The sequence below is a fragment of the Erithacus rubecula genome (assembly GCF_903797595.1).
Source record: "Erithacus rubecula genome assembly, chromosome: 21".
Taxonomy (NCBI): domain Eukaryota; kingdom Metazoa; phylum Chordata; class Aves; order Passeriformes; family Muscicapidae; genus Erithacus; species Erithacus rubecula.
In genome coordinates, this window is record NC_136673.1 from 10,640,102 (window position 1) to 10,654,258 (window position 14,157).

Genomic DNA, 14,157 nt, shown 5'->3' on the forward strand with positions numbered 1-14,157 from the left:
GTTGTGATTCAACGGTGCATTAAGTCTAGCATTCAGGTTGCTGCCCAAGAATGCCACAGCCTTGTGAGATGAGCTCGTATGAAAGTGCTCTGTAAGACTGAGTATGCTGTGCAAAAAGGGTCAGCAGTTGTTTGTCATTATCAGACATTGTCCATCTGCCTCACTCTGATCTTCTGTTGAATCAGGTACTGCCCAACTCCTCCTAGCTGGGAGAATACCCTGTGCAGTGGAGTGAGCACCAAATTGAGTGCTGTGTCTGATTCACCACCAAATTTGAATTGCAAGGTGATACTATGATGCCCAAGTCTCGTGATAATGCTCACAAAGCCACAGGATGTGTTCACCAGCAGATCTGCTGTTGCCACACAGAGGTGTTTCCCATCTGCAGCCAAACCCCTGGCATGGTGTATGTTCGCTGTGGCATCCTTCCCCTCACTCCTCTGCCTTCCTCTCAGGATGTCAGCACATCAGCTACTGAGGAATGAACACAGAGCTTACAAGTTAGATGGTGGAAACTATCTCCAAAATCAAATTTGAATGCTTCAGCCTAAACAGACTTAGATCAGAGTAAGAAATAAAATTTCTCTTTCCTAGATACCCAAGCGTAGTGAATGCACTGAGTGTTAATTGTGGCTTTCTGCAGTATCATGCGTTAAAGCATCAGAGCTGGACTTCCTTTCTGATGGCTGCAGGTAACACAACACTTGTGTTGGATGCAGCCTGGGAGTCTGGCATTTATTTTAGGAGTCTTATTCATATCTAGCTGTATCCACAAACAGGTACAAAATGTGTGTATGCAAAAAGGTCTTTGGAGGAACATCAGTCATCTCACCTGTCTGCATTTCTTTCCCTGAGCCAAGGCTCAGGCACTGCTCTTTCAACACTGATGCAATCCTGGGGTAGGAAGCACCTACACCTGAGGCTGGCTTTGCTATGTGCTGAGAACACACAGGTGTATAGGTTAATTCTAGAGCCCATTTCTAACCTTGGTGTGCTGCATTTCTGTAGAGCTCCCCAGCCAGAGCTGACACAGTTGCTGATGGACTTTTCTCAAGGTGAAGTGTTGCTGACCTTGTAAAACTACCTGTAAAGCTGTACCTGAAATTGTGGCTTTCATTTGTGTTTCTTTTACATTGTAAAGCGATGTACTATTGTCTTACTAATAATTTCCACTAATGTAGGAAATTTTCCCTTGACTTTCGTAAGATATGTTTCAGAAAGTAACCCCCATTTTAAAGACATTGTGAAACCTGTTTCCTGCTGTGAGAAATTTCCATCCACAACTGATGATGTGAGCCTTCAGAGTACTTGGTTCAGATCTAAATCCTGCTCTGTTGGCCACATTAATCTGTAGAGGAAAAATAAAGTTTGTTTTTCCTATGTTCATGCTTTCAGGTTACCTTGAATAAACATTATGAGGTAGTTGATGGCAAATATTTACAGATGTTAATTAAATCACTGTCAAATATTGAAGGATTCTTACACTGCCAGGTCTTAGAAGAATTGCATTTTAGATTCAAAATTTATCATTCAGAAATTTTATACTGGAGGAATTCATAAAGGGAATCTGAATTCATAAAGAATCTAAGTTACTTCTTGTTCAGAATGAACTAAGTTGCTTTTCTGTGCCAATTGTAATGGGTTTTTGTAATTTTTTCCAAGTAAGGAATTGCCATTCCTGACCCTAAGGGACACTTTTTTGGATTATACTGGTCACTAATTTTATTCTCTGTTTGGCAGCCTGAAAAAGGGAGTCTGAAATAAAAATTGACAAATAGTTGTGCTCAAGTCCTTTGAATGTCTGAGGGATGGGAATGAGGGATGGCAGAGTTGCTTTGCACTGTAGGATTTATGATCCAGAGCATAGAAAGTGAAGCCTGTCATTGAACGAGGGTGAAAAATGTCTGAGGGCTGTGAGTTCCTAGTGATGAACCTACCCATAATGTGATAATTCTCATTTTTAAATGAACTGCCATGCAGTTGGAGTCTTTTCGTGGCTCTCCATCATTTTGTGGGAAAGCAGTGTTCAGGGTACCAATGACCGTAGAGTATCTGTTCAAATAGCAGCTCAGGACAGATCTTTGGAGTGTTTTAATCCGTGGTTTGTGCTAATCCAAGTTAGGGAGGTGAAAGGATAAATTGGCATTCTTTTTGCTGCCACAAAGCTCCTTCGGGTGAGACACTGCTGAGTATGAGTCACACACCAGAGCCAAAGCAGCAGCACTAAAGCAATTATCCTCTTGCATGATCAGGATAATGAGGAATGACATTACTGATGAAAGGGAAGATCTTCCTGCCTGTGTGCAAGCAAAAAAAGTGTGGAAATACGTTTTTTCTGGGTCTTGTGCAGTTTGCTTTGAGAAATTCTGCCCTTTCCCTCAGCCAGAAGGGTGTAAAGTAGGTCTGTGGGGTCAGGGGGTTCAGCTCCCCAACTTCCAGGACTGTTGCTGCTCAGCAGGGTGTCCATTCTGTGGCAATCACTCAGCAGGCCAACACATCCTAACTGAGGACATGTTTGGCTCCTGGGAAGGAGATGGAGATCTCAGGAGCAAAGTGCCTGTGCTAGGCCCTGGGTCACCCCAAGAGTGAGCCTTGTCACCCCAAGGGCTCACTTCTCTGAACTGTTAATCCTGATGTACTGCTTCACATGGCACTTCTGGAAAGAACAGGGAGCCTCCTGGGCTGCTCCTGAGCCCATGCAAAACTTGGGAAAGGCAAATATCTCCTATGCTTTTGCAGCAAGCCTTGATTGTGGAAAGGCACTGGGATTGCCTTGTGAGCTGCAGGGCAGGAATCAGGGGCAGACCTCCAGTAGCTGATCTGTGTCCCAGCACCTGCAGGGGCACAGGGAGAGATCCTGCAGTGCCAGTGCCTGGCAGGGGGAGCTGGCTTGGCTGGGTGTCAGGTGAGTGATTCACAGGTTGGACTTTAACCTACCTGGTTTGATTATCTGTGGAAATATTCAGGGACTGAGTTAATTAGTGGGATGCAGTGGTTTGAGCAGAACTTTTCGGTACTGTACTCCTATGTGCTTTCAGTCCTGCAAGGCACTGCCTGGGCTGACCCAGGGGAGTCTCCTTTTCACCCAGTGTCTTCTGCCCAGCTGACACATGGGAAGGTAGGCAGGAATTACTCTGAGGAAAACAGAGGCTGATTTTGCTTCATGTCTAAATGTAAAAAAGAGTCTTTCTCCAGAAGCAAAGGATCAAAGTTTTCCTTTATTCATAATCTGTCTGTACAATATTTTGAAACATTTAATTAAGCCAAGAGTGAGTTCTATATAGAAAATGCTTCCTGGTTTGATAATGACACTTAGATAAACTGTCATGCCATCCCATGGTGTTATTTTCTACTCTGCAGCATTGTCCTCCTATTCCAGCTTTTTGTTCAGAGCTGCTCCAAGTACAAGCTTTTGCTTCAAAGCCTATAACATTGCCAAAAAGCAGCTGTTTCTTGGAACTACCTCCTGAAAATCAGACTGCTTATTTGGATTCCATGGAAACATTGAACCAGAGCTGTGCAACCTTCAGGCCACCTGACCGTGAATTGGCTGCCTATGGGTACCTGCAGTCACTGGGGTTAGAATTCTGCATATCTTGCTTCAGATTTTAGCAATTCAAATAGATGTTGCTGGTTGTAGTTTATTGATGCTGCAGCTTAACAGGAAACAAAATTACTGGTGAGACCTTATTTTTCACAAATGCACCTGGATTGGAGAGAATGGGTTTCTGTAGCTGCAGAACTGCAGCTGACTGGATGTCATATTTACATGGAAATGCCACAATTGATCTTTCTAAATATGTGTATTCCTTTTGCCAGTTGTGTGCCTTGTATATAAACCAGACTTTATCTTCAAAATTAGATTTTTATGTTTTTTGAAAGGCTTTGTAAATCTCTGTATGTTATGAAAAGAGTCTGCACAGAATACACCTTGCTTCAAACCTGACATCAGCCAGCAAGGAAATCCAGCCATCACTTTTGTGACTAAGAGTGTTTATGAAGTTCATTAGATGGCATGGTTTTGGACAGCTTCCACCTTCAACGGCTCACTGCCTTCTTGTGGTTAGGTTTTCTTCTTGCACAGGATATGCTTTTCTTTTGACATTCCTATGTTTTGACATTCATCCATGTTGGCATTGGGTTGGACTCTCTGAGTGAGGGGTGTTTTACTGAAACCTTCTAACCTTTTGTGTTCTATTGTGCTTCCAGCCACTGATGACATTGTGAAAGTTGAAGTCTGGGATGTAGTGGACAAAGGTAAGATTTGTAACTTTCTTTCTAATGGGGATTCATTGTTCTTTCCCAATTTTAATTAAAAACTTACATGGTATTCTGAAATACCTGCTTACTTCTGCTTTTTAAAAAATCAGTATTTATTATATCACTTCCTGAAAGAATAAGGAAAGGAGAGGTGAGTCCCCTATGCTGGAACCCATTATCTGGAATCTGAACTTCAGATTAAACCCAGTGTTCAGAAGCAGTTGTTCCACATGCTTATGACAGATTAAGCACCTGCTGCTCTGTGTATTCCAATTCTCTGAGTTTTAAAATAAACTTCACTTTCTCTTCTTTGTGGTTTCTTGTATGTTTAGACAGGTTGTAAGTTCTTATTTTGATTATAAAAGTTATTGTTGAGCTGTTTTTATGAAGGCATTCTATTGTTAAATTGGTAAAACCATAGCTGCAGTGGGTAATGTATGCAAGGGGGAAGGATGAAAGAGCAGCCAATTACTTAAATTCATTAGGACAGAAAATGCAATATGTGCATTCCAAAACCTTTTCTAAATGCTTAGCCAAGGAAAATTTTATAATATATACATACATTTTTTTATTCAAATTCTTGTCAGAGTGTAAACTTTTGTTTTATGAAGAGCAAAACCAAATCCCAGAACATCTGTGAAGACACAGTCTGGATGCAGTGGGATCTGTTCCTGAAAGGGGTTGGGGTCCAGATGTAAATCTCCACGGCCCATTCTGTAGCCCCAAATGCAGATGTTGTTTGACTTCTAAGAGGCATTTAGTACCAGCCAGTCTCCTGGTTTAGTGTATGAGTATGGTCAGGAAAGCAGTTGCACAGGTGGGCAGTTTTTGCTCTGTGAGTGATGCTTCTTGTTTGGTGTCTGCCATGCTTGTTGACCACAGTCATCGAAACTCAAACTTTGATGGTTTGTCTGGTACTGACTTTCCTTGTAGCCTTGGCTCTCAGGCATTCCTCAGCAGAATGGCATCTCAGAGACACCACTTGTGCAATTTACACCTGTGTTACACCAAAAACTACAAGTACAATAGGGAATGGGAAAAGGAGAAATGTCATTTTTCATATTAGCTGAATTGTATTCGAAATAGGGGAAAAAGAAAGACAGTTAGTGGTAGCACCTCTAGTTCAGATACCTTTTGGAGTATTCAGGGTAAAAAAAAAGTTGAACCAGGAACTTTAAATTAAAATCTTGAGCACTTTATCTTTTTAAGTGTTTTAATCTCCAGTTTTCAAAGGGTAGACAAAACCTTGCTAAGACCAGAGTTACTGCTGAAGTCAGTCTGATTGCAATTTGGCTTTCAGATTGTGGGATAACAAGTGGAGGGCTGGAATCTGAGCAAAACATCTGTGTTCTCACTGCCTTGCAGCTTTGGTGTGAATAGATAGACATTTAATTTTTGAATCATGTGGTTCCAGCATTTATTTCTGTGAATGGCTTCTCTGAGCAGAGTCATCTTTTCAACTAGAGACTTGTTTTTTTGGAGAAGGGGATGGGATGTGCTATGCACAGATGTTGATAACAGCTCTTCTGGTCCGGCTTTAATTTTTGACAGCAGAGCCTATGTTGGAAATATTAAAGGGCTCTCTTCACTTTATATTCTTTGGAAATAAAACTCATTCTGTTAAGATCCCTACTTATGGACCCCAGATATGTGTCTTTTTGCAATCAGTTGTGCTCAATCACTGCAGTGTAAAAATCAGATCATCGTGATGTTAATGAAATCAGATCCTTTCTTACTGCGATAGCATTGTGGATTCCCAATAAGCGTAGCTGTAAGAAAATGTTCGCATTAAACATCAAGAGCTTGCTCATATCTAACTTTCATCCTAATGTTATGACATTTTTGTTTTCCTTCTGTATGCTTAGGACAAAAAATCCTGCTTCGTGATGCTTTGGGTGAGAGCCACACTGGACTGTAGACTTGCAGTAGTAAAGTATCCAGTGCTGCTATAGTATAGTGCTGACAAGACCTGATCCTCTTCTTTTTTTTTTTTTCCCCTTGCCTACCAGATCCTGGTTTCTGTGCATATTTAGAGTTGGGCAGAACACTGCATTTATCAGCTAGATTTAAAACTGTCAAAAAATGCATGTTCTAAACACACATTTCAACATAAGATTTTCCAGGCTAAAATTATTTTGCTAGCATTTCCCCATTTCATTTTCAAAGGAAATTAGGAGGTCTCTGTTTAAATTATATGAGAAACTGTGTTGAAAGCCCTGATGTGGGTTATAGCTTAAGTAGTGCTTACGTAATTCTGTGTGAACTGCAGGTTTCAGCTTCAATTCTGTAAAGCATCTTTGGGCTCTCCCCTGTTGAGCAGTGGTGCTGTTCTGTTGTCACAGGAATTGCAGGACTTGCACCCTGAAAACTTGATGTGCATTTCTGGGCTAAAGCAAACGGTGATTTTCCTGAGTCATGTTTCTCCTGGTGCTCCTAGATGTGTGGTCCCTATCCTTGCTGGTTCAGCAATGTGATTTTTCCCTCCAGAATCCACTGGGATGCAGAGGCAGCTCTGCTGGCCCTGCCTGGAGGGTGACTTAGCTTGGTATTGGTTATTTAGCATCCAGATGATAATTTGGAAATGTGGGGAGATTTGTTGTGAAAGCTTAAAAATGGTGAGGTTGATTAGTATGGTGAGGCAGTGGGAAATGGCAGCTGTCAGACTGTGCTGCTCCCCTTGACTTGTTCTTTGGATTTTTAAATTTCTTTAATTTGGGTTTCTTTTTTTAAATATGCAGACTCCCTGGAGTCCAGACTTCCATGTTGCCAGCTGCATTCTCCTTGGGCCTGCTTAGGGAGCTGGGATCATGTCTGGAAAGCTGCCATTTGTTAAAATCTTCCCTCAGCAAGCTGAGCTTGCCTTCAGCCATGGATTGTATTGGATTTTGTGTGGCGTGTATAGTAAATATCATCTCTTTTGCTGCTCTCAGAACTGACAGGGCACAGGAATGATCTCTCTTAGCAAAAGTCACAATCCTGACTCATCTTTCTGGCTTAGCAGCAAGTTGTGTAACTGCTGCAAGTCATAAAGCTATAACAGATCCTGAATGCACAGAAGCTGTTTGAATGCAGGGGATTCAGGAACAGTTGTGAATTCCTGTCTTGTAACCTCTGCCACTTTGGTTCCCAAATATTTTCTGATACATGACTGAAGGCATCAGATCATATTTTTTCCTGTTGCCCACAAGATAACCCTTTCACTTGTATTGAAAATTCCTTTCCTCCTTGCTGCACCTTTACCCCTCTGCCTGCCAGACGTGCTGCAAGAAGGAGGAAAGATCAGAATTCATAATTCTATTATTTTCTGATGTCCCAAGTTAGATTACACAAGGGATGCATATATTCCAGATTGTATTTTTGACTGGTGAAGGGAAGCGGCCCCCTTGCCTGGTAGACTGCATTTTGTTGGCAAGCTGTACTGAATCCTTCTATCCTGCAGCAAAACTGATAGTACATGCTGCTGCAGAGACTCAAGTGATGATCACAACCCCAGTGTCCAGTAGGAGCTGTTCTGTAGACTCCAGGGCAATGCTGCCAATTGTATTTAGTGCCAGTATTGCTCTTAATGCCTGTAAATGAGGGCTAGCCATCGTTCTAGGGAGAGGCCCTGAGCCATTGCAGTATGAATGCTCATGTTTTCTGATGGAAGCTCCTCCATTACACATCAGTACAACCCCAAAATCTGGACCTCACACACACAGTGACACAGTCCTCACTGTGCCCTTGCCTTTACAGGCTGAATTACATATTTTTGCTGCACAAAAATATGGTTCATCCTGCCGTTTGGGTTCCAAAAATAGAACCTGTGCATGAATCTGTGCACACATGCGCTTTTCAGCTCTGTGACTCCTTTGAGGTGACCTCCTTTGCAGCACTGTTGAGCAGCATGCGAGAATATTACTCATTCCTCTGGATGCACACAGAAAACCATGAGCAGGGAGAGATGTGTGGGTTGTATATTCTGTCTCAAAGCATTGACTGTAAATGTGCCTAGCTTAGACAGACACCTTGATTACTCAGGATGGGAGGAGTGATGAAGAGTATTTGTGGTTCTTTGGGCTTCTCTTTTAATACCTAGAAATTTAGGTCATGCCAAGCATAATTTAGCAGTGGCTGTAGAAATAGTGATGTTTGGATATTCAGAGAAGCCAGAGAAATGTCACTGACTTAAAATGAGTTGAATTAAAGTGGGAAAAGGCATGCATGGCTTAGACATCCCACACCTTCGGCTGCATGGGGAAGAATCAGATCCCATAGTTGGATCCCTCCGGGAAACACATTGCCCAAATGAGGAGGGATCAGGATTAATATTTCTGCTACTTTCAGATGTCAGCAGTACGATGACATGAGTGGGGCAAGCATTTAGCAGTGATGCACAGAAGCACCAACCAGAATCGCCTGCTATAACCTGCAGTATTAAATAAATTTTCTGAATAACTGTATTTTCTTACTGTTTATCCTTGAGCAGTGTGCAGGAAAAACAAACCCTGTTTCACATGCAGCATCTGGCAGAACCCTGAATTCCATATGTGATTCAGCAGAGTTAAGAGCTGGTAGAAGCTATTTTGGTCCTCAGTGTTAGAGAATCTTTTACAGAGTCAGTAGGAGGGTTTTTGCAGGTGCATCTGAGCTTCCAGCACCTTCTGTTTTCAGCAACACAGGAAATTTCTAGAAGTGATGAGAAGGAATTCCAAGACTGTGCCAGTATAATTTAGTTAACTCTTGATAATTAGACTAGGAAAATACACAACACAGTTATTTCAAAAGTACACTCCTTAACTGCTGTGATTAACATCTGGGAGATACATGGTATCTGTCAAACATAACTCCTCATCTTGTAGGGTTATTCTTTGTGCAGTTCTTATCATTGATAAAATTCTGTAAACTCAAAATACTCAGTTTAAACAAAAGGCCAGTTTTTTTCATCATGTGTCCACACTAAACCTCTTTGCCAGTAGGTGACAGAAGATGTTGTGGGACTCCTGGCCATCTTTAGAGCCAATTGTCTACCAGAAAATCATGTCAGCTGATGGCCATGATATAGCATCTGATAATCATAAGTACAGATACACCTCTTTACTGAGACTACTGGCTATAAGATTTGGAAATTTTGATTTTGCACAAAGTTTTCAGGGAGGCTCAAGTTTGTAAACACTTGTTTTCTGGGATTCTGAGTTAAATGCCAGAGGTACTTTAAAATGTCAGAAAATGCTTCCCTAAGCTGTAAGAAGAGAGAAGCCTCAGGGGCTACCCTTTGACTGCCTTAGAGGAAGCAGATGAGTTGGAGAGAAACCTCTAGATTCCTGCAGGTGGAACCATGGCTGTGGGTCTTGCAGGGCTAGTCTCTAGAGTGGTTTTCTAGTGTCTTCTACAAACGTTGGGCATATTACTTCTTGCACTTTTCTGGGAGCTTAATCAGAATTGTACCTGCTCCCTGGCTTATTTTTGTGTGCTTTGGGTGGTGCTTCTGGAGGATTTCTTTTCTGCACCTTCACTAGTGATGGCCAAACCTGACCCTCTGGCTCAGGCATTTGGAGAACATGTAAGCTGTCTCTCCATCTCCACAGCTGATTTCCCACAGTTTATCTGATTTCTCTTGGATTTCTTATTGCATAAGTTGTCTGTCTTTGGATTGCTTTACTGTTCATTTTTTAATAGACTAGCTGGGATTCTTCAGCAAGGCATGCCTATCCCACCCCTCCTCATCCCCCAGACTTACAGTAGAAGTAGGATCTGCTTTAAGGTTGTGTTCAAACTGCTGTGCATCTGTCCTGACCCATCCTCCAGTTCTTTGCCCAGTGTAATGCTTTTTATGTTTTTTTGCAATTCTTTCTAAGGAAAATGCAAAAAACGAGGAGATGGTTTGAAACTGGAGAATGACCCCCAGGAGGTGAGTCACCTAGAATTCAGAGGTCCTGAGGCCTCTTAGGCACCTTTGGTCCATGGGGAGCAAGTTCTGTATTTGTTCCTGCTCTAAGGCCAGCCTGGCAGATGGGTGAGGGACAGTAGGATCCCTGATGTTCTTCATGTTTTGCTTTGTGCACTTCAGCCCTCCTGAACTCCTTGTGCTCCTGCCCTCACTGCAACTTCACTGCTGCTTTCCCTTCTGTCCCTGGGAATGATGGTGCCCCAGATGTTTGCTCAGCAGCTTTGTACCTGTCTGTCCATAGCAGAGGCAGAAACTGCTCTGGCTGTTCCTCAGAGTTGGGCTGTTATACTCTAACTGGTGCCCATCTGCTCAGGCTCAGATGAGGAGAATGTTCCTCAAAATATTCTCCCATGGAAAAAGCCATGAAGACAGTTACCACAGCTGCTTCTTCCTTTGCAAATGGGGGTGCATTTTCCACTCCTGGGAGGTGAGTGAGAATTGTTCCAGGGGCACCAAATTCGAACAGGAGCCATGGAGACTGAGCTGGGACCAGTACTATCTGGACTTAGTAGCATGCAGAGTCAAAATGATGAAAAGCCAATCAGGTACTAATCCTGTCAACCCTCCATGGGAGAAACTGCCTCCTGCTTTTGGACACCAGAAGCATTAGAAGTAGAGCCAATATCTGGGTCAGGAAAAAGATGGAATGGGAGCTGTGTCCTCTGTCCTCCACTCTGTGGTCTACATCCTGTTTCTATGGGAAATAGAAGCTGGGAACCACCAAGTATCTTATTTCAATGATCATAGTGTGAAATCCACTGTACTGCTTACAGTGGTTGTCACTTTAGGTACTTTGCCCAGTCAGTACTGTATCCATTGTGTTCTGTATGAGTCTGAAGTTGCATCCAGTTATTTACTGCTTCTTTGCCTTTATTTCCCTCAGGCAGAATCGGAAATGGCTCTGGATGCAGAATTCTTGGATGTCTATAAGAACTGCAACGGTGTAGTGATGATGTTTGACATCACCAAGCAGTGGTGAGAGACTTTTACTGGCACCATGTGATTCTCCCTTGTTCAGGCAAAACAAATTACTTCCAGATTTCCAGATTCCCATTTGGAAGCTGATAACCAGCCTAACAAGTTGAAGCAAACTTGTATCCTTTAAAATAAAAGCTTTATCTTGTGACATGGCTTTTAATACACTCCTCTCCTGGGCTTGTTTTGAAAAATAGTGTCCCAGTGGGTTGTGTGCTGCAACTGTTGATATGCTGCTGTTTTAGCCTCGATAATTAGTGCTATCACAGGTGGCTAAGTACATGTTGCAAATCCCTGCTCCCCAGAACACAAGGGAAAGGAGGATGCTAGTGAGAAGTTCCCAAGAAACTGGTATTACTAAGGATTATTTAGAGGCCCCAAGTTGAATTAATCTGCAAAAGTAATGAACTTGATTTTGCACGTCTGAGGAGGGTGAGAGAGATAAGGAAACCAGAATGGAAAGAGGAGGGGATGAGAGCTCCTGTTTTATATTTAGGCTGGTGGTGTTCAGGCTTGGTGTGGGTCAGTGAGCCTGTAGACAGCTGAAAGGAGGAAATGCTTTTCTTCTGCTGACCCCACACTGTTTTGCCGGACTGAGATTCCTGCAGGAGATATGAGAGTTCTGGTGAAATTGGATTATCAAGCTTTCAAAGTTGCTTTTAAATAAAGAATCATCCAAACATATTGAGGGTTAGTGTATTTCTCTGACGGCGTAAAGAAGCCACAGACTTGGAAGGATTTTGGGGAAAAAAAATCTTTTTATTTTTTTTTTTTTTTTTTCTTTGTGATTTGTGCACAAACTGCTAACAGAAGGATATTGCCACTCATCTGCCTCTCTCTCTCCCCTCTGGTGAAGGACATTTAACTATATTCTGAGGGAACTTCCTAAAGTGCCGACCCACGTTCCAGTGTGTGTGCTTGGGAATTACCGGGACATGGGGGAGCACCGGGTCATCCTGCCCGGCGACGTGCGGGACCTCATTGACAACCTGAACAGGTGAGAGGTCAGGGGGCAGGGCAGCAGCTGCTCCCTGCCATCACCTGTCAGCAGCCCTGTCACTGCCGTGTTTCACATCCATGTCACGTGCTGTGTGCCTCACCTGCCTTGGGCTCCCAGAGCTCCCCGTGTCTCACAAGCAGCATCTGCTGACACCATGGGCCCTTTGATCTGGAGCACATCGTTTGCCATGCCCCTGGAAATAGGGATTGCTTGGCAGCATGTGCCTTTCAGAAGTGCTGTTCCCAACAAGTCATCTTCTTCCTGGTTAGTCCTTCTCACATGAGAGAATCCTCTTCCCATGGCACAGCTGTTCTCTGTTCCAAGTGATTGAGCTACACAAGGGCCAGCCAGTGTAGCTGTGTCCTTGCTCTGCCTCTGGGCATCCCCCACACAGCACTTGCAGGGCACAGCCAAGTCACATGTCCCTCGCCAGCCAGACAAGCATTTCCCCTAAGAAGAGATCTGAGGCGCTCTGTTATCTGGTATAAAACAGTATTTGTTGGTCGAGATTCAGTAGCTTGTACCTTTTTATGTAGTTTTAGGTTTTGTAATAATTTTTTTCATTTTCCTCATCTCTTACTTGTTTATGCCTGTGTCAGGCACAAAGAAATAGTATCAGTTTTAAGACTTTATCAATGATGAAATAATTTCTTGACAATTTAATTTCTGCATATGATTTTTGTCAGTCTGGTTGTGGTTTTAAAACAGAAACCTTCACTGTGAAATGAACAGCTTGTAAAGGTGTGAAAGGTTGGTTTAGGAAACCAACATCCCACTATCCTGACTGAGAATTGACACAGGCAGGCACATGACACTGTCACACAACAACAGCCACCTTCTGCCACCCTTCAGTGTGAATTTTGGCTGTACACAAAATAATGAGTCCAAGCAGAATGACCCCTTGGGCTACATTTGATGGTGGGGGGCTGTGGGGTGGCTCGTGGTGTGTAACTCAGTGCTGTGCAGGGTGTGCTGGGTACAGTGTTCTCCTCTCTGCTTGGCACAGGCCTCCCGGCTCCTCCTATTTCCGCTACGCTGAGTCTTCCATGAAGAACAGCTTTGGCCTCAAATACTTGCACAAGTTCTTCAACATCCCCTTCTTGCAGCTGCAGGTAAGGCAGGCATGTTATCCTGATGTGCTGAGTGTGTGGGACAGATTGGATTTGTTTCCTCTCTGAGGCAGGAATATGGTATTAAGGGTTTCATGTGCTGTTGAAGGATCCTTAGTTGATTCCTGTTTTCATTAGCATTGGTATAACAAAATTATGTCAGAACATTGATGCCTGTCACTGACTTAAACATGTCTCTGGTTGCAAGAGGTCAGCTGTGCTGAGTTCCCCATGCTGACCTCTGGAGAAAGGCTCCATTTTCACTGGCATGTAAATGGCATCCAGTGGTGCAGTTGCCAAGTCAAAAATGTAAAATACAACTTTGGACTTCAATTCTCTTCAGTTAAAACTCACATGAGAAGAGACTTGGCCATTGTCTGAGTAGTTCAGAAGCCTCTGTTTGCTGAAAATCTTTGCCCTAGTGGCAAAGAGCATTAAGTATGGGATCCATGTGCTTGGATCCTGTTCATATGGATCCAGTCTCCTATTTCCTTCGTATCTGAGGATTCTTGAGAGGGCTGAGAGAAGGGCAAAGGCTGCGAAGGGTGCTATTCCTATCTGTGGGACTTTAGAAGGTCAGCTTTTGGGGTGATCCTTGGGCATCAATAGCTTATGCTTTTTGAGGGCACATATGACGTGTCATTGTTTCCTATTTGATGGGGAAAACCCAGGCACCAGCAATTGAAGTGTCTGTGTGTATTTTTATATAAGTAATCCCCAGTGAAATGCCAATTCAGAAGGAGCTGAGCTATATAAGTGGATGTTACCAGGTCCTTAGGCTGCAGAGCAGAAAGAACCAGGATAAGAGAATTGAACGTATAAAACCTCAATGAAACAAATCAAACAATTTTTTGAGGAGGAGGTTGTAGAAATCTGAGCTATAA

The 14,157-nt window shown here is 43.0% G+C and overlaps 1 protein-coding gene across 1 annotated transcript in view; it reads left to right on the plus strand.

Moving 5' to 3' along the window:
- RABL6 (RAB, member RAS oncogene family like 6) overlaps positions 1-14,157 on the plus strand; it is a 51,418-nt gene that overhangs the window by 8,452 nt on the left and 28,809 nt on the right. Inside the window, 5 exon segments of the mRNA XM_079324187.1 lie at positions 4,210-4,257; positions 10,098-10,150; positions 11,073-11,164; positions 12,021-12,161; positions 13,171-13,276. Coding sequence (XP_079180313.1) covers positions 4,210-4,257; positions 10,098-10,150; positions 11,073-11,164; positions 12,021-12,161; positions 13,171-13,276 — 440 coding nt within the window.